Source organism: Petaurus breviceps, unplaced genomic scaffold (assembly GCF_028583685.1).
Source record: "Petaurus breviceps papuanus isolate PSGF00001 unplaced genomic scaffold, PetGlider_PUasm1.0 99, whole genome shotgun sequence".
Lineage (NCBI taxonomy): Eukaryota > Metazoa > Chordata > Mammalia > Diprotodontia > Petauridae > Petaurus > Petaurus breviceps.
Genome location: NW_027187465.1, coordinates 8,545,375 through 8,565,715, shown reverse-complemented (window position 1 = coordinate 8,565,715; position 20,341 = coordinate 8,545,375). Strand labels below are relative to the sequence as shown.

General features: G+C 47.5%; 1 protein-coding gene across 1 annotated transcript in view; it reads left to right on the top strand.

Moving 5' to 3' along the window:
* Window positions 1–5,960: 5,960 nt before the first annotated feature.
* The window catches only part of ANKRD13A (ankyrin repeat domain 13A), a 37,561-nt gene continuing 23,180 nt past the window's right edge, over window positions 5,961–20,341 (top strand). The window contains exons 1-4 of the mRNA XM_069081737.1: window positions 5,961–6,145; window positions 16,416–16,548; window positions 17,397–17,521; window positions 20,290–20,335. Coding sequence (XP_068937838.1) covers window positions 6,047–6,145; window positions 16,416–16,548; window positions 17,397–17,521; window positions 20,290–20,335 — 403 coding nt within the window. The 5' untranslated portion in view covers window positions 5,961–6,046. The remainder of the gene's footprint in view (window positions 6,146–16,415; window positions 16,549–17,396; window positions 17,522–20,289; window positions 20,336–20,341) is intronic.

Sequence of the window (20,341 nt, the reverse complement as noted above, 5' to 3'; positions counted from 1 at the left end):
TGAAAGCAGCTTCTTTGTCCTCCAAGATCTGGAGCACTGAAATAGTTAGTACACATGGTTGGCAGAAAGTAGACAGAGGCTTTCAGTGCCGTCAATGCTGCAGTTAGAATCACAACATTTCAGAGCTGGAAGGTACCTCAGGGAAACAACCATTTCAACCCATATCTGACCAAGGGTTCCTTTTGCTACCTCTGAGGACCGAGAAGCTACCGCTTCTGAGGCAGATCATCCTGTGTGGGGACAGTGCTCATTCTTAGTGAGTTTTCCTTGATATCAAGGCTAAATTTGGCTGTGGACCCAAGGTTTCTGGTTCTGCCCTCGAGGGAGCCAAAGTAAACAAAACTGATTCTTCCTTTCAAATATTTGAAGACACCTATCAGGTAGGTGGTGCAGTGGATAGAGTGGCCAGCCCTGGAGTCAGTAGGACCTGAGTTCAAATTTGACTTCGGACACTTACTAGCTGGGTGACTCTGGGCAAGTTACTTCACCCTGTTTGCCTCAGTTTCCTCTGTCAGATGAGCTAGAGAAGGAAATGGCAAGCCATTCCAGTATCTTTGCCAAGAAAACCCCAAATGGGGTCACGAAGATTTGGACATGACTTAAAATAACTTAACAAAAATCTCTTGAATGTTTTTTTCTTTTCCAAGCTAAACATCCAACAGCTCATTGTAGCAGCAAGCACCCCAAGCGTCCTCAGGGTTTGCTGCCAATACAGGTTCTTAGATCTGCTTTGTTAAAGGAAAGCAACTCAAAATGGGTTAACAAGCTTACTTTAATCAGTCAGACATATATCTTTTACCTTGCTCAGGGGAAAAGGTCAGCACCCCAAACTTCAAAGTACACAGACAGAATTATCAAGACAGAAACAGATCTAGTAGACAGATTTCAAACTGTCCAACCATTACATCCATACCCAGTCAACATCTGGGTTTCAACATCTGGGTTTTTTCAAAGCCAGGGGGCTCAGGACAACGGCTTCCCAGAATCCACATCAAATCACAGAACACTTCTCAAAATGAGCCCCCAAAACAAAGCTACACATCAGGGCTTATATAGCCTTCTCCTGGCTGTAAGGGTTATGGGATTTAAAGATCTTCCATGCCCTGTTGGACTTGCTGACGTAGCAGGAAGGGGCGGAGCAAGAGGAAGCGGAAGCCAAGCTAGTGTTCCTGCGGTGGCTGGCGGTGGTGGTGACGGCGGCAGCAGCAGAGGCAGTGGCAGCGCGAAGCCCTTTTTGAGTTAGGACTGCTAAGGACTTTCTGCTAAGGACTCCTGCTGAGGACTGCCAGGGGCCGGAGCTGCTGGGAGCGCGCTTCCAGGACGCTGGGTGGTTGCTGTGTGTGGCGAGAGGAGGACCTTTGCCTGAGGTAGCCTGTTCTGTTTTAAAGGCTTGAAAATGTGGGTGCTTTCTACTTTATCTACCTGTGCCAATATCATAACTACTCTGATGGCTTTCACTTTCTGGTTTTGGGACTCAGTCTTTTGGTATCTTAATAAATTTTCTAGTTTATTTCCTCATATGGCAAACATGACGTATTTTGTAATGGATAATTATATCAGCATATTTGTCATCTCTATAGGCATTGTGAATATGGCATTGCTGATACACTGGCTCAGAGAATATAACAACCTTATTGACTCACTGGCCAATCAAGAAGTATCTACTGAAAAACAAGCCTCCCACCTGTAGCAGCAAGCACCCCAAGCGTCCTCAGGGTTTGCTGCCACCACAGGTTCTTGGATCTGCTTTGATAAAGGAAAGCAACTCAAAATGGGTTAACAAGCTTACTTTAATCAGTCAGACATATATCGTTTACCTTGTTCAGGGGAAAAAGGTCAGCACCCCGAATTTCAAAGTATACAGGCAGAATTATGAAGACAGAAACAGATCAAGTAGACAGCTTTCCAAACTGTCCAGCCATTACATCCATACCCAGTCAACATCTGGGTTTCAACATCTGGGTTTTTTCAAAGGGGGGGGGGCTCAGGACAACGGCTTCCCAGAATCCATATCAAATCACAGAACACTTCTCAAAGTGAGCCCCCAAAATAAAGCCTCACATCAGGGCTTATATAGCCTTCTCCTGGCTCAGAGAATGTAACAACCTTATTGACCCACTGGCCAATCAAAAAGTATCTACTGAAAAAACAAGCCTCCCACCCCAGGCTTCAGGTGCACTTAGGGTAGGGGCAGGGAAGGTCTTCGAAATTTGCATTCCCATTACACTCATTCAACCAATGTTTACATAACATATGTCATATATCCCTAGTAGAAAGGAAGCTCCTTGAGGACAGGGACTGCTTTGTTTTGTTTTCATATCTTCAGTGTGCAGCACAGTGTCAGGTTATATAAGTGCCTGATAAGTGCTAAGTGATTGATTATTGACAAGTTGTGTCTCCCCATTTTCTCTGGTTGTCCCCTATGCCTGAAACATTCTCCCTCCTCTGCTTTGACTACTGATCTCTCTGGCTTTCTTTTGAGTCTTGACTAAAATCCTACCTTCTACAGGAAGCCTTTTCTAAGCCCTCTTGAGGGCCATTTCCAGTTATTCTGATTACACCCAGATGACTCCAGAAGAGAAAGTGAGACCTGTGACCTTGCACAGCACCCCCTCACTAAAATCTAATTCATTTGCATATCATGGCATCGAAACAACAATCTACCCCCTCTTAATTCTAGTGCTTTCCCTCTGTTATTCCTATTTATCCTCTAAAAAATAGAGGATCAATAATTTTCTACTTATCCTTTACATAACTTGCTTTGTATATATTTTTTTCAAATTGTCTCCCCCATTAAATTCTTTTCTTTTTTCCTTCTTTCATTGGAAGTAGTGGTTAAGTCATTTAGCCAGGGTCACAGATAGTAAGTGAGATCGGATTTGAACTCAGGCCCTCTGGGCCATTGCTTTATGCACTGCACCACCTAACTGCCACCCCTTCAGTAGAGTATAAACTCCCTGAAGGGCAGGGACTGCCTTTTGCCTGTTTTTGTATCTTCAGGGCTGGCACACAGTAGGTACTTAATAAATGTCTATTGATTAATTGATTGATTGATAGACTAGAAATTCACAAAGTCAAGGACTATTTCAGTCTTTGTCTAATATCCCCAGCACATAACATAGTGCCTGGCACATAACAAATGCTTAATAAATGCTTATTGACTGACTGACCGGTAGGCTGACTCTACATGGCCCCCAGTAAGGACACTTGAAGACCTCCAGAGAGGGGAATTCCACCTGGGGCAGCCCAGACCACTTTGTGATACCCCTAGTGTGGGTCTTCTCTATCCCTCCCACCAGGACATATTGAAAGAGGACTTTGGTGTAACCTAACCTTTACAATTGCATGCATTTTTAATGCTAGGACATTTTCTTCCCTATGGTCTTTATATATGTATTTGCTGTGCTAAATCAAGTTCAACATCTTTCAAATAAGACTCCTTGTGTGCCTTCTCCAGGCTCTTGTCAAGGGAATCCACTACTATTGTTCATCCCACAGTGCTTGCCAGGAGAGAAGTTAACCAGGGGTAATATGGATAACAAAATAAGGTGCTAGGTATGGAGTTCAAATCTTTCCTTTGACATAGGCTGCCTGTGTCAGGGAGGTGGCTCAGGCAGTTTCCTCATCTGTGAAATGGGGATAATATTTGAACTGATCACTTCATCTGGTTGTTTCGAGATTCAAGTGAGTTCATGTGTAGAGGATGCTTTGCAAGCTTGAAGGGGCTGTATAAATGTCAGTAATTATGGTTGGTTTCCAAGCATTGAGGAGCTGCTCAGGGAAATATAATGACTTCTGGATATGTTGTATGGAGAATGGATTGCATCAGGATCCCCAACCAGCTGTTGTGTCTAGAAGTGAAGCAGGGAAGGCAGAAGGAATGCTTTATGAATACATCTGAGTGTATAGCGTGGTTAATTGTGGGCAGCTGGGAAACAGCCACAGACAGGCTAGTGTGATGAGCAGCTGCAATTTAATTCAGATCAACTTTCCGTCAAAGAAGGCCAGATGAAAAACAATGCTGTGCTCTCCAAATTGGAGGTAATGGAAAGCCAAAGAGGGGAAAATATTCATGGAAACTTGGCATTTTTGGAGTTCCAGATCCATGTTCAAACATAGAATCTTCCACATTTTATATTTTATGGTACTGGGTTAGCCAATTTCTGGGGAAGCTAGGTGGCACAGTGTATGATAGGGTGCCTGGCCTGTAGTCATCTTCATGGTTCAAATCTGGCCTCAGACACTTAGTAGCAGCGTGACCCAGGGCAAGTCACTTAACCCTGTTTGCCTCAGTTTCCTCTTCTGTAAAATGAGGCAGAGAAGGAAATGGCAAATCCCTCCAGGATCTCTGCCAAGAAAACCCCAAATAGGGCCCCAAACAAACAACAAAAAGTCAATTTCCTTCTCTTCTAGACTAAACAATAGGGCAATTTCCATCCCCTCAGGACTAAAGAACCACCAAAAAGCCACAAGAAGCCAGTGTCTACAGCCCTCCCCCCACCCAACAACAACAACAACAACAAAAAGAAGTCAATTTCTATCCCTTCTTGACTAAATAATAACAAATCAATTTCCATTCTTCCCCAGGACTAAACAACAACAATATATCAATTTCTACCCCTTTCAGGATTAAACAAGTCAATTTCCACCCCTCCCCCATAACAAGTCAATTTTCATTTCTTCTGGACTAAACCACAACAAGTCGATTTTCACCAGAGGAGATTGGGCTCTTCAGCCTATGATTCAGAGGGCTGTGCCTCAGGTCTTTCCCCACTCTAACTCATCCTGTATCACTGATCAAAGTGATTTTCCTAGAACACAAGTCTGATCATGTCACCCTCACCCCTCACCCGCATAAACTCCAATGGCTCCCTATTGCCTCCCTGATCTAACACAAAAGGCTCTATTTGGCATTCACAACCTTTCACAATCTGCCCCTTCCTCCCTTTCCAATCTTCTCACACTTTTACTTACTCACTTCTACTCTTGGATTCAGTGACACTGGCCTCTGGCCGTCCCCCATGCCCAGAATGCTCTCTCCCCTTGTTTCCACCTCCTGCCTTTCCGGGCTTCCTTTAAATCCCAACTAAAAGTCCACGGTCTACAGAAAACCTTTCCCAACCCCTCTTAATTACTGTGCTTCCATCCTTTCATTGATTTCCTATTTATTCTGTTCATTTGTTTGTTTGCAAATTGTCTCCCTCCTAAGACTATAAACTCCTTGAGGGCAGGAATTGTGTTTGTATTATGTTGTATCCCCTACGGCATAACAAATGTTTATCAATCGATTAACTGCTTGGTAATTGACTTCTAGTGTAAGAAGCTAACCAACCACCACCCTAATCTAGTGGTACAAATAACTTCCCCTTTTAATTTAAAAATTTCCCTGTTTGTATGCAATGAGGCTCTTAGCCAATCACAGAAGAATCCGCCCTTGCCCAATATGGCTGCCGGGGCGTCAGAGCTGGGGCGGGGCCAAAGGTTGCTTGAATGGTTTACCCATTTCCTCCTCCCACCCCCTCCAATACAGAGCCAATGGGAAAGCCCGAGTTGTGGACGAGACTAACAGGGGCGCTCGCGGCCGGGGGTGGGGTGCGGAGGCTTAAGAGAAGACGAGTTTGGGGTTCCGGCCTCAGCGTCCTAAGGCGGGGACCGGCCACGTCGGTGTGGGTTGGGGGCCCCCTAAGCTCATCGTCGGGCGCCCCCAGTGCGCGCAGCCGCAAGTCGGGTCTCCCCCCTCCCGGCCGGCCCGGGATGGTTTGGCCCAGCCCTTCCCTGTTTGGGACAGTTCGGGCGGAGAAGTCGCGGGCGGAGCGCGCCGGCGTCGGGGCGGAGGCGAGCGGGGCGGCTAGAGGCCGAGGCCGGAGGCGGTTGGCGGCTGGGGAGAGCGGACCGGGGAGCCGAGGGCCGGGGGCTGGAGGCCGGGGGCCGGGGGCCGGGAGCCGAGGGCCGGGGGTCGGAGGCCGGAGCAGGGAGCCTAGGGTCGGGCCGGGCCCGCCGTCCCCTGCGCTGCTCGGGGCCTCTTGGGGCCGGCGGGGGCCTCAGCATGTCCTGTGGGGGTGACGGCCCCAGCAGCCACTTCCCCCTGCACGTTCTGGTCTGGAACAATGACTACCGGCAGTTGGAGAAGGAGCTGAACGGCCAGGTGAGCCGCCGGGCTCGGGGGGAAACTGAGGCTCGGAGTGGGTTTGGGGTCGAGCTGCAGGGGACCCCGATCCTATCGATGCCGGGGGTGACCGAAGCCTACAGCGGGTCAGGTGAGGAGGCGGAGTTCGTTGGCCGGGGCTGGGAGGGGAAACTTGAGTCCCAGAGCTGCGGGGGACCCCGGCCACAGCTGGTGGGGGGCAGGGAGGGCCTGGGGCCGGGCTGGAAGCCTCCTGTCCAGCCCCCGCAGGTGCTCTGGGAGAGACTTCGCAGAGGTGTCGGGATTGGGAGCGGGCAGGGACCTCGGGGGCCGTCTGGGCCAGGTCCGGTCAGCGAGCCATTGTCCGGTGCGTCGGGCACCGGGCTCAGGGTCCGGTATCCAGGAAAGGCAGAGGACAGCTCCTGCGGGCGATGAGCTCATAATGTAGGAGGAGAGGCCACTCGGGACAGACAGACTGTAGACAGGCGGAATCGGCTCATCAGCGGAGGGAAGGCGCCTGCATTAGGGGAGGATAGGAAAGGCTTCCTGGAGGAGGGGGGAGTTAGCTGGGACTCGGAGGAAGCCGGGGACCAGAGATGGCAATGTCAAGATTGAGGAGAAGCTTAGGAAGGACTTCGACCTTCAGGGACTTTGAGTGTTGATCCCAAAGTCGATTGGGAGCCACTGGAGTTCATTGAGTAGGGAGTGATGTGGTCGTGCTTTAGGATCATTGCGGTGGTAAGGTGGGGAGAAACTTGAGGCAGGCAGACCACTTCTCCCTCGGCAGTAGTACCGGGATGGGGGTTGGGTCAGAGGAGAGACAGGCAGGTGTTTGTATTTGAGAGATGTTACAAAGGGGAAATGGACAGGCCTTGGCAGCAGATTCGATTTAGCAGGTGAGAGAGGAGCAGCCCAGGGTGACCTGTGGGCTGTGAGCCTGGGGGGCTTACACAGAGGGTCCTGGAGGCTCAGAGGGGTCCTAAAGAGGGTTTCTAGCTGGAAGGCTACTTGTTACAGAAAAGATCTACCTGAACTTTGGTGCTGTCCAAAAAGGGGATAAGCCTTGACCCTGGAGGTCTCCCGGTGGAGGCTTCTGGTAGGGAAGGCTGAACTAGACATCCTCCGAGCTCCTTCTAGTTCAGGGGTGCTGTGGCTCAAGCCTTTGGGGACCGCTGACAACGTACCTGCTTCATAAATGTTCATTCATTTCAAGCCCCACGCTTTAGGAGTGAGGAAGCAGGCCAAGCAGGCTTCAGGCTTGCCGCAATCCACTCCACAGAGGACTTTGTTCTGTCTCTAATACACTTACATTGAGTCGACAGAATAGGCTGTTTTATCTCCTTGTTTGATGGTTTTGAGGTCAGGATTTGGCTCTTCACTTCTTGTCTCTTTCAGTCTCTAGCTTGGTATACTTAGAGAAATGATAATAAACTGTATTTGTTTGACACTTTATTTACAATAACCCATGTTAGGTAGGGAAGTATTATTTATCCTCATTTTAATTGGGTGGAAATTGAGCCCCAGGGATGACTTTCCCATGCTCACACAGCCCACATTCTTGGGGCTTGGGTTTGAACCCAGTGTGTTTTCTTTATACTGTCCCAGGCTGTCTTTCATTGAGTATTAATGAATGTTTATTGTTTTGTTGTATTGTGTTGGCCAATTGTAGAGTGCCAGCCTGGCACCATAGACATTCTGGGAGTGAGCAGTTCAGATCAGGGTAGGGCAAATAGCAGTACCTCTGAAAGCTGGGGTTTCTCACTATTGGTGTGGGTCACTCTTTGGGTCAGAGGCAAGTGTGCCAGGACATTAGGTGGTTCCAAGGCATCCCTAAGGTCGTCAGGAAAATGCTTTGGGGGAAGCACAAATGATTTTCATTTGGTTGGCTGAAAAAATCCGCAGGCTAAGCATCACCCAGTTGAGTGAAGAGTTGGTGCCAAGCATGGGCCTTCACCCTTGCCAGGAATCTGTCCACTGCAGTTCTCCTAAGACAGCCCACTGTCAAAACAGCCAGAAATCCATTGAAAACCAGGTGCCTTTTCCTCCCCAGTAACAATGGTTAGTACTTGTTTTCCTGAATCTTCTCTGCCCAGACTGGTTGAATTTCTTTGTAAGGTTCATCCCTTTTAATTAGGCGATGAAGTCCCTGCAGAACAGCTAAGGAGATGCTTTGACACATTTCCTGTCAAATGATTCACTAGTCCTGGACCGGCCAGCCTAGTCCTGACTGGGCACCCTACCCCTGACTGGCCATTCACCTCTCCATTTCCTGCTCAACACAGTCCATCCTTTTGGGCTCGGCTTTATTTCTAGGGCTGAATGATGGTGAACGTTAGTGTCTTTTTAAATGTTCAGGTAGGAGTTGGTACACATTCTGCTAGTGGGGTCTTTTCTAGGTTAAGCTCTCAGCAGCATGTTATTTCTGGCTCTGTGTGTGTGTGGGGAGGGGACAGAAAGAGAGAAACAGGGCTGTGTGTGTATATGTATGTATGAAAGGTGTGTGTGTGTGTGTGTGTGTGTGTGTGAGAGAGAGAGAGGTGCACCGTTTGTGTCCACCTCTGTGCTTTTGTGCACAGGCACAAAGATAGTAGCTCCAGATGTAAAGCTTACTTGGGGGGAGTCAGGGAAGCATGGTCTGCCATGTCTGCCCGTTCCCTCTTTGCCTGTCTCTTCCTTTGGTCACTGTCCTCATGCCCCCTCCTAAGACTCTTCATGCTCCCCTGCCTTTAGAGACTCTTTTCCTCTTAAACTGACTTTGTACAGTGTCGTATTTTCTTTTTCTGAATTTAAGCAGCAGATTGAATGGGCATTTGCATATACATGGTAGAACCCAGGACAGTTGTATAAAATGACCAGTCTTTTCTGTGCCCTGCCGGATTTTCTTTTTCAGCCTGTCTTAAGATCAACCTTTGCTAAACTCTGTGGCCACTCATCTGTGAGAATGTCGGGATCCTGAGAAAAGGGGACTTTCATTTTCATTTTCCTTTTGTTTTGTCTTTGTGTCCATCTTGGGTGCCCAGGAGCTTATAGAATAGGGATTGAATTAAATTGTAACTTGGATATATTTTAGTACTTGTCATTTCAAAGTAAGCCTTCCCAGATATCTTCCCAAGGGTGTAAGATATTCCCAGAGTTCACTTTGGGTAAACAGTAGGATTAAGATACATTATAGTTTTTTAAGACCCAGACTGGGGCTTAATTTGTAATGGAAAATGTAGTTTAGTTGAAAAATCATTTTATTTTCTTTTTTGTTGACAGTAGTATAATGAAGTTTGTTCATTAAAAGTTCTTGGGGTCTCTTGACTTCAAATAGTCATCTATGTGGTCACAGAATTCAAATTTTATAATGGATTATTTTCCTTGAGCAAATTCATTTGGCACAGGCAGTCAACCTTTATTAAGTACTGGTTCGAAGTCAGGCATTGTGCTAAGGGTCTTTGCTACAAAGAGAGGTGAAAGGCAGTCCTGCTTTCTAGGGCATGTCACAGTCCAGTGGGGAAATAATGTGCAAACAATTATGGACAAATAAACAATGATTGGGATAAATTGAGGGAACAGTAGCCGTGCCTGTGAACTAATCTTTGTAAGGTGAAACTGTCTGCAATGCTGAAAACACCCTTTAGGGCTTCAGCGCAGTCAGTCTTTGCACTTCCCTTTGCTACGTTTCTGTTGAGTGGAATCCAGGATTGCCCGGTTGTTCTTCCTTCAGTTTTGTTGCCCAAGAGGGCAACAGAGATGGCAGAGAGGAGACCCTGGGCCTAGAGAAGGGGGGGATGGTGGTGAATGTGATGTCAGTGGAGAAGGGCGAAGGGGGAATTGTCTTGGCCCCCCCCAAGGACAGGGCTAGGAGCAGGGAGGAGTTAGAGCAGAGGTGGATGTAGGCTTGAGGTTTCCCAGCTCTCTTGGACATCCTCCTGCTTAGAGGTCTTGCAGCCCAGGCTGGGTGGCCACTTGTGGAGAAGGGACTTGGAAGGTTTATTCCATCACCAGGAGTGTCCAGATAAGCAGCAAAAGATGAGGGTTTGCCAGGATCCCCTTTAATTTTGCCCACAGTTTAAGGTTCAGTATTGGCTCGTTTGGAGCTGTTCTGTGCTGGTGGTCAGTTTCTTAATTTAGAGTTTGAAACTTTACCTGTGCAAAGATTGTCTCCGTGAAAGGACGTGGCTGGGTCTTACTACCCCTGGAGCCCAGACCACTAGGGGTGCCATTTAGTAGACTAGGACTTAACACACATGCTCATCTCTCCTGGGACGTTGCTTAGCTGTGTGAGCCTCAGGCTGCTTATCTATACGCTGGGGCAAGCTATCTCTAAGGAACCCATGACCTTATGGATGTGAAAGGCTTTGCAAACCTCCCAAGCCCTCCCTCAGGAGAGCCCGCAGTCCTCCCTCTCATCCTCATCTGTGTAGAGCTGGGAGGGACTTTAGAAATCATCATGATTTAATAGCCTGGAAGCCTCGGCCAAGGCATTTACCACCGTTGGCTTCTCTCATGTAAACTGAGAGGGTTGGCCGAGCTGACCTCTGCGCTGTCCTTAGCACCGAGACCTGGTGAGTTGAGTTGTTACAGTGAGGTGGACTTTCCGCATTTTGAGGGGTCAGAAGAGCTGGGTTCAAATCCTGACTCCCCTTCTTACTTGTGTGATCTTGTGCAAGTCTGAGACTATTTCTTAATTTGTAAAAGGAAGGAATTGAACTAGGGAGGAAATACATTTATTTAGCATGTGCTGCATGCCAGAGACTGTGCCAAATGCTTTATAAACATTATCCCCTTAGATCCTCACAGTTACCCAGGGCTGTGAGTGCTGTTAGGATCCCTATTTTACTGTTGAGGAAACTGAGGAAGGCAGAGGTGAAGCGATTTGCCCAGGCTCTGTGACCCTGGTCAGTGTCTGAGGCTGGATTTGAACTCTGGTCTTCCTGGCTCCAGGCGCTGACTCTGGGCACTATGGCGCCACCTGCATTCGATGATTTCTAAGTGTCTTGTTCAAGGTCATACCTCAGTAAGTAGCATACCACCCAGGTGCTTGTCACGATGTGCTGCTGCTTGCTCTTGAATTACATTAGCTCATGGACAGAAGCTAGTGCTCCCAGGACTCGGTTCCTGCCTTTGCCTCCATTTACTCAAAGCTTATAATAAAGAGAAATCCTTCATTGCTGAGCAGAGTGGCAGCTTTTGCTGTTTGGACCCACTTCTGGAGAGTGGAGAAAAGCAAATTATTTGAGAGAGAGAGACAGAGAGAGAGAGAGGGAGGGAGAGAGGAGAGAAGAGGAGAGAGTGACAGAGAGAAGAGAGCGAGAAGAGGGGAGAGAGAAGAGAGCGAGGAGAGGAGAGAAGAGAGCGAGGAGGGAGAGGAGAGGGGGGAGAGAGAGAGAAGAGAGCGAGGAGGGAGAGAAGAGGGGGGAGGAGAGGAAGGAAGAAAGAAAGAAATAGATCTCCCCAGTGTTAGTGGCCTCCTGTGGACATTCGAAGGCACTGGAAGCTGGTTTGGGTCTCAGCTGTAATCCATATGACTAGGGATTGGAGAGCCCAAATGGATCTTGCCTGGGAAGAAAAAGCCTTATGAAATGTAATAAGAGCTTCCTCCGTGTTTTGTGCTTGGGGCTCGCTGGGTTTTCGCTTAGAAGGACAGGTTACTTTGGAAGGCAGATTTCTGTCAGCCTCACACTAAGACCGGACGTCCGATTTTAACTTCTTGCTTGTCAGAGTCCCTGCTTCCCTTTCCTTTGCTCCTGGAAATATCCCCAAATGTGGTGATGACTGAAAGGGTTTTACTTTGTTCCAGGAACAACACAGAAAAAGTAAAGGCTTATCGCACTGAAGGGGGGATAAACACATTTCTGAATTTCTGTGCACCAACTTGAACCCAGAAATCTTGGCCATGTTTCCAGAGAATAACTTAAGGCCAAGAGTGAAACTATGTGAAGCACTCAGCATTTGGCGGCATCTGCCTTGACCGTCCTCAGCTCTCCATGGAGCCTTGAAACTCAGTTGCCACAATGGGAGCCATTTGTTTTCTGGTCTGTGCTAAGAGCTTATGGTGAATGAGAAGTGGCCTCCTGCGGCACTTAGCTCTTGTGTGGACTGGGTTGGCTTTTATGGAAACCCATGGAAATTGATCTTCTCTTCCCAGATAGCTGTTGGCAGAGTAGCTTTGTTTTATAGCCACAACCAGCAACGTTTTTGCTTCCTCTGACTTCACTTTTAGCTGGTTTCGGTTGGTCTGTTTGGGTGAGAGAATGCTGGGCTTGGAATCAGGAAGACTCATCTTCCTGGGTTCAAATCCAGTCTCAGACACTTGCTAACTGTGTGACCTTGGGCAAGTCACTTCACCCTGTTTACCTCAGCTTCCTCATCTGTAAAATGAATTGGAGAGCAAACCACTCTAGTATCTCTGCCAAGAAAACTCCAAACGGGGTCATGAAGAGTTTTGAACAGCAAAAATTCCAGAGGCCTTTGCCCTGAAGAAGAGAAGCACTTTGTGCTGTTTTTGGACCCCCAAAGGAAACCAGTAGAGGCTGTGAAGATCTGTGTAGTCCAATGACCACAGACCTGCTTGGGGGGTCATCACGTAAGAAGGGAAAAATCAAAGGCCAGAGAAGAATTTGAGACCAAGAACAGGCTAGTTAGCCAAAATAATATGATTGGCCACATGAGAACTGCAAAGTTCAATTTATTTGACCTTCCAGTTTCTTTAGGAAGAGAAACGCTCTTTTTGCAAGTCTAACGCTGAAATGACCAATCTGGAAGACTGATGTAGCTGCCTGGGTGAAGCCCATCTAGTCTGAACTCTGAGGTTTCTGTCCCAGAGGGATGAATTTAAGCTTAAATAGGGGACTCTCTTGTGCCCAGAGGTGATGTGTGTGTGTGTGGGAGGGCAGCCCCTGAACTTGTCTGTTAGCCATAATGAAATGTGAACTGAGGCCTTTTCCTATGGGAAGTGAAAATGGAAACTCTAATGCCTTCCTTAGCATAGCCTCATTATTCCAAATTGGCTGTATCTACTCATGGGTATATATGGGTAATAAGGATGGCCAGCTGATCAAAGAGAGTGAGATGGGAGGCAGAAGCAGAGCTGGAAATAGATTCTTCCCTTGGGCATTTAATACATTCCTCTCATCTGTCTGTGTGTGTGTGTGTGTGAGTTTAATTTGAATTCTTTGTAGATTTAGAATTTTTTTATTTTCCCCCAGTTACATGTAAAAACAAATTTTAACATCCATTTTTAAAACTTTTGAGTTCTAAATTCTCTCCCTTCCCCACCCCCCTCTTTGAGAAGGCAAGCAATTCGAAATAGGTTATACATGTGTAATCATGCAAAACATATTTCTATATTAGTCATGTTGTGAAAGAAAACAGACAAAAAAAAACCACCTCAAGAAAAATAGAGTAAAAAAAAAGAATGTTTCCGTTTGTATTCAGACGCCATCAGTTCTTTGGGGATGGACAGCATTTTCTGTCCTAAGTCCTTCCGACAGGATCCTTGTCTTGGATCATTGTGTTTCTGAGAGTAGTGGAGTCCTTCACAGCTGGTCATCTTACAGTGTTGCTGTTACTTTGAACACAGTATGTGTCACTTTGCGTCGGTTCATGTAAGCCTTTCTGGGTTTCTCAGAGAGCATCCTGCTTTTCATTTCTTTTTGGAAGGGGAGAAGGCAGAGGGGAGAAGGGGAGTTAAGTGACTTGCCCAAGGTCACATGGCTAGTTTTTGTGTTAAGTGTCTGGGGCTGGATTTGAACTCAGGTCCTCCTTCCTGACTCCAGGGCCGGTGTGCTCTATTCACTGCACCACCTAGCTGCCCCTTATTCTTCATGTCTTATAGCACAATATTCCATCATGTAGATTTAGAATATCTCCACCCTCTTCATCCTCTGTAACACTCTCGCTATTACATAGATAGGTTATGTATTCATGGAGATCTTTGGGCAAGCCTCTGAGGAGCCCTGCCAGTGGTTCCCAATGATCAATGCTTTTGTCTCTCCTAGGAGGGCTCGTGAGCCTTCCTGCCTCTTGGGTAACCCTTCCTTTGGGCTCCAGTTAAGTCTGTAGTGGGACGGATGAGCTGGAGGAGAGGCAGTCCCTCCCGAAGTACGTCTGTGTGTTGGTTCCTGGACAAGGATCTTCTTTTAACCTGTAGCTAAGTTAATCTTGCTGGTGGACTTTTCACTGTCTTCTTTTCTGGGGCTGTCTTCAGTACAAAAGTAGATGCCCCCCCCCCCCCACTGTAGGTCCTTTTTATGATTTTCTTATTAGAATGTGAGAGATTACTTCTAGCTGGGAAGGGTTGGGGTGACTTTGTAGAGGTAATGTTTGAGTTGAGCCTTGAACTACCATTAGGATTGGACTGAAATAAGGGCAAAAGATGTTAGAAGAGTTTGAACAAACGCTTTGAGACAGAAAAGCCTGTGACAAGTCTGGGTAGTGTCAAAGCAGCAGGTAAGAGTTGGACTTTAGGAGAGAGATGTAGCTATAGTGTTGAGAGGACAGATTGGAGGGAGAAGAGGCCTGTTAAGGAGATTATCACTAAGGAGTCTGGGGTGAATAACCGTGTCGGCATTGGGAGGGCCTGCCCGGAGTCACTGGCCCCTGGGGAAGACATGACTGTACCTCCTGGGATGGCCACTTTGCTTCAGGACGTTTCTCCCCAGCCCACATCAAGCCTGGACTGCCTCCTTCTCACTTTGTACCCATTACTGATTTCTGCAGTCAAGCAGAAATGGTAGCCCTTCATATATGGGGAGGCAGGGTGTTCTGGAGTGGGGAGGAAGGAACTGGTGGCCTAGAGATTGTGGGGCTTGTAGATTGATGAGGTGGGGGAGAGAGGAGTACAGAGCTGGTGTTCACACTGGGCTTGACCATTAACCCTGTGAGGCTGCTTACCTGCTTCAGAGGGGTGTTGTAAGGGAGCGGAGCTTCAGGCCCTGGTCTGGTGCTCTCCCCTCTGACAGGGAGCTGTGGTGGGCATGATTAGGAAGGGCTATCTGTTCCTTGTCCATAGGTTCTCTGCCTTTGTCCCCTGGTCAGAGCCATGGCCGAGGCGTTTAACCTCTCCTTTACTGTAGCTGCTGATGTCTAGTTGGCTTTTCCTTCTTTCTGTGCACTCCAACTTGTTTTACCCCCAGAGTCATCTCCTTAAGGCAGCTAGATGGTTGAGGTGGACAGAGCTCTGGGCCTCAGGCACTCATTAGCTGTGTGATTCTAGGCAAGCTGCTTCACATTTCTTTTCTTCATTTGTAAAGTGGCAATAATAATATTATCACCCACTAGAGTTGTTGTGAGGATCAAATGAGAGACTTTTTGTGAAGCACTTAACACAGTGCCCAGTAGGTTCTATATAAATGTTAATTATTATCATTGTTTAGACTAGTAATGGTGTGGCACAGTGGAAAGACTTCTGATTCTGGAGTCAGTGAACTTAGGTTCAAGCCCAGCACCCAAGGGGCACTATCAGTCTGGCCTTGGCCGAGTCCCATAACGACCCTGTACTTCCGTTTCCTGGACCGTCAGCCGAGAGTGCTGGGCTGGAAGGCCTCCGAGGGCCTGCGCACCCTCGGTGAGCCCATACTTTTCCTTATCTTGGTTTCAGGTACTGTCCTAGTTTGATCTATCTGAAGGTGCACAGTCTCCCTGAGAGGGAGCCAGGAGACGTGGCTCTGGATTAGGGAGAGACATGGGAGAAATGGCTGGCCTCCCCCCCTCTGCTGCCCCCTTTTCCGGTGACCTCATTTTACAGAGTGGCCTAGTGACCACTCTGGGCCCATTTCCTGCTCTGTAAAATGAAGTCATTGGAGGAGATAAGTCTGAGGTTTCCATCCTGATCCCATGTCCACCCTCTCTGAACCCAGAGCTGAGAGGAGGGGCGAGGGAGAGAATGAGGGAAAGTGCAGTGTGTTGTGTCCTGTAGCCAGTCTGGAGGCTGGGAATGAAGGGAGCCCAGGTGCCCATATTTCATGGCTGTGTAAATCTCCTCCCACCTGCACCTCCCAAGTCACTGCTGGTCCCAAGGGCCCATTGATCTGCTTCGGCGGTTTGGGCACTGGCGCTTCGAGGTTTGATGAAAGGCCAGCTGGCCCACAAGCCTTCGGATTCCTACTGAATTGTCTCCTCTGCTTTCAGTCTGATTGTGATCTGGTCCTCCCTGCTCTGTCCCCTAGGCTGTGTCGGGGCAGGTGATGGCACTTCTGCCTGGTGATTGTGTGGTCGTGGGTTCGAGGCTGCTCCTTGGCTTCGGCCTGGGCTTCTCAGGAGCCTGTTCACCAGGGTTATTTACAGTACTTCTGTTACTTAACAGAATGTGGAAGCCTTGGATCCCCGAGGCCGGACCTTACTGCACCTCGCTGTTTCCTTGGGACACTTGGAGTCTGCTAGAGTCTTGCTCCGACATAAAGCAGATGTCACAAAAGAAAACCGCCAGGGATGGACAGGCAAGTGTCCATTTTTTTTAAAAAGGCTTCATTTCAGGTTCTTTGTGCATGAATCAGTTTTGTTGGGAGGACATGGCTTTTCTTCTCTTGAGATGAGAGGAGAAGGGGAGGGGAGGCTCAGCCCAGGGCTCCCCATTCTGGTCCTTGGCCTCCGGCTCCCCCAGGAGGGAGGCTTGTCGTGTTGACAAGGGCAGCTGCCATCAGGGCGGCGTGTGGCATGGCAGGCACTCTGGAAGCTGTGTAGGAAATCCCCACGGAAGGACCAGGTGGAGCAGAAGTGACAGGTGACAGGAGGCCATTCCTGAGGCATATTATTCACCAATGTGAAAACCTTGGGGTCCATTACATTTTAGTTATGTGATCACACCGTTGTAGCCACCCCCCCAGAAAAGGAACTCTGATGGCAGAAGCAGTTTGTTGGTTTAGGCCGGGGTACATCTGAGGAAGGAAGGCGGCCCCACAACTTCGCTCTTCCTGCTTGGCCGAGTGAGGTTGTCCCTAGTGATAGCCTTGGCCGCTGGCTTCTCTCTCTGGAGAAGAGCCTGTTCTGATAAGACAGGCCTTAGAGGCTGTTGGGGTCAGCATTCTCTGAGGCCTTGTCCAGGGTGTGGGGCTGAAAGTTGTACCCTGGCAGAGTGGGCCCTGTGCCAGGCTGTAGAGTTGGTGTCTGGGGACAAGTGCACAGAGCTTCCTTACCAGATCGGCCACAGAGTCTGGCGAGTTGCAGAGGGGGTGCAGTCTGCATTGGTGAAGAGAGCCCACACCAGTGAAATCACAGATCTGCAAGGTAGCATGTGGCATTACCCTTCGTTGGCCTTTTCATGGACTTTGTTCTTTGGGGATTTCAGTTTTACATGAGGCAGTGAGTACTGGCGACCCTGAGATGGTATACACCATTCTTCAGCATCGTGATTACCACAACACGTCGATGGCACTGGAAGGCGTTCCCGAGCTGCTCCAGAAGATCCTCGAGGTACATGAACCACGGTGACCCAGGAGTTGGGCTGTGTCAGAGCTTGCGGGACGAGCCTGGCCACTGGTTTCATCCATCTAGGGAGCTCCTTCTTGGCTCAGAAACTCTGCAGTCCAAAAGGCCCCTTCTGGTGGCCCCATAGGTCATGTGACTCACTGCACTACCTGGACAGTCTGTCAGAGTCTGAATTTGAACTCGGGTCTTTCCAGCTCGTTAGGCACTGTACCAACAGAGTGACTTCATCACATGTGGTAAAGGGATTACTGTCCTTCCACCGTTTACCCTTGAATGCTTTACACTTGTTTTTTCTAGATTCTCTGTGCTGTTAGCTTAGCCAGCAGACTCGTGGTTTCCTCCGTTTTTGTTGAGACTGATTTTCTAGGGCCACATTTCTCCAGGTGTGGTTGGCGGGATCCGTTCAGGAGGTCCATTTTTCTGTAGTGATGCCAGGATCTAATCCTCCTCCTTTTCCAGTGTGTTTCTGGGTGAGGCTGGATTTTGTTCATCCACAACAACATGTCACAGCAGATCAAATGCCAGATCATTTCTGAGCACCCTGCTGTCTGCAAAAACAGAAATCAGGCTACCCTTCTCACTGAATTTTGTTCCATTTTAGAAATTGAGTTTTATTTCTCATAAAAATATTATATGTTAGCAAGAAATGATTTTTTTATTGTTATTTTAAAATAAGTTAAAATATTTTAAAAAACATCAGTTTCAATTTCTCATATGGTCAGTACTGATAGATATAACCCACATAAACAAAAGCTCTTTGGGGGTCCTCAGTCATTTTTAACAGTATAAAGGAATCCTGAGCTTTACGTTTTAAGAATTGCTATTCTAGGGAAACATTTTCTATCATCAGTAAAGTGGTATTTGATTTCCATTTTCTGTGTTATTTTCTTCTTCCTGTCTTCCTGTGATTACTACCATTTTTGATAATAATAATAATATTATTATTTTTAAAAGCAATTGGGGTTAAGTAACTTGCTCAAGGTTACACGCCCCGTTATTTCTGGGTGTGGTGCTGAGTATCTGAGCCTGGATTCGATCCCCAGGTCATCCCGACACTGGAGCCGGTGCTCTTACTCGCTGAGCCACCTGGCCACCTTAATAATGATATTATTAATAATAAAACAATGACTAGCATTTATATAGAGCTGACTAAGTACCAGGTACTCTCTAAGTGCTTTACAAATATTATCTCATTCTATCCTCACTACAACCTTGGAAGGTAGGTGCTATTATTATACCCATTGTATAGATGAGGAAATCCAGGGTGGTCACGTAGCTATCAAGTGTCTGAGGCAGAATTTGAACTCGGGTCTTCGTGATTCCAGGCCCAGTACTCAATATCTACTGTGTTACCTAGGGTGAGTGCCCCAGGTTTGCACCTGTGTTTTTTACTGGGAATGCATTCAGTGTTTCTTTGTTGCATGTACTGTTGGCTTTGGTCATCAGGCTTTTTATTATCTTGAGGAAGAATGCTTTTTTTTCCCCAGGAATTCATGCAATATTTTATCACAGGCCTTTTTGCTGTCATAGTTGATCAGTTGTTAATCATAGGCTTGTATATTTAGAGATCATCTGAGCCAGGGGTGCAGACTCAAAGAGAAATGGGGGCTGCTAATCTGTACCTGATAATAATTATGTATTACATAATAAACATCCCTGTTAGGTGTGTGTTGATTTAGTTAAAACATCACATTATCTATTTTTTTATTGTATTTTTGTATTGTTGTTAAATACTTCCCAATTACATTTCACCCTGGTTGGGGCTGCCTTGTGGGACCTCTGATCTAGTCCATCCCTCTCATTTTTCACAAAAAGAAGTTGAGGTATGGAGAAGTAAAACATTGGCCCAGGTGAGGTGTGTAAGTAACAGGCCCAGGGCTAGAATTCAGGTCCTGTCTTGGCTTCCAGAACTTGTGCTCTTTCACTGTGGCACATGGCCTTTACTAGGATGCTTGGGGCTCGGTTCTGGGCATCACAGTTGATGAAACAGGGAGTGTCTGGAGAAGGCAGCCGGGTTGGAAAAGGGCTGGGAGTCTGCCTCTAGGAGGATCAGGTGCAAGAATTCGGGATGGTGAGCGTGGGGAAGAAACGACTCCCGGGATCTGAGAGCTGTCTACTGGATGGGCCGATGTGTGGAAGTGGAATCAGCAAAACCTGGGAGCAAGGGGAGGGGAGATGGGGGAGAGGCCAGTGTGGGTCGTGTAGTGGCCAGAAATGGAATAAGCGGCCTTAGAGGGTCAGGCACCCACAGTGGGGGTTCTCGAAACCAAGGCTCTGTGATCCCAGGCTGGGGATGGGTACTTCTGACTCTGGTTTGGCACAGATGGTCGTGGAGGCCCTTTCCAAACTGGAAACCATGCCCTGGGCTGGACCTTGCATCATGCAGCACGTCTGGTTCCCAAGGTGGGACCTTCCTGGCACTCAGGAAAATCCATCTTGTTTCGTTGGGACACGTTTTTGTTAAGGCTTTCATGGTAATGATGGTACACTGTTATTTCATTGTCTTTGTGAAAGTAACATATCTCAAAGTTCACTCCTAGATGTGTAATAGTTTTTATTAAAACTGTGATAAATGAGGTTTCTATTTTTACAAGTTTTCACATTCTTTATTTGTAGGATTTTGTGGATTTATCTAGGATCTGGGAATTGTGCTGGCCTCATTTATTTTCTGTAATGACTAATAATTATTACACTAATATTTGTTTGGTAATTCTCAGCATAGTGAATTTGGTATTTTTGTTTGTCCCTTCCAGGCACCTGATTTTTATGTTCAGATGAAATGGGAATTCACGAGTTGGGGTAAGT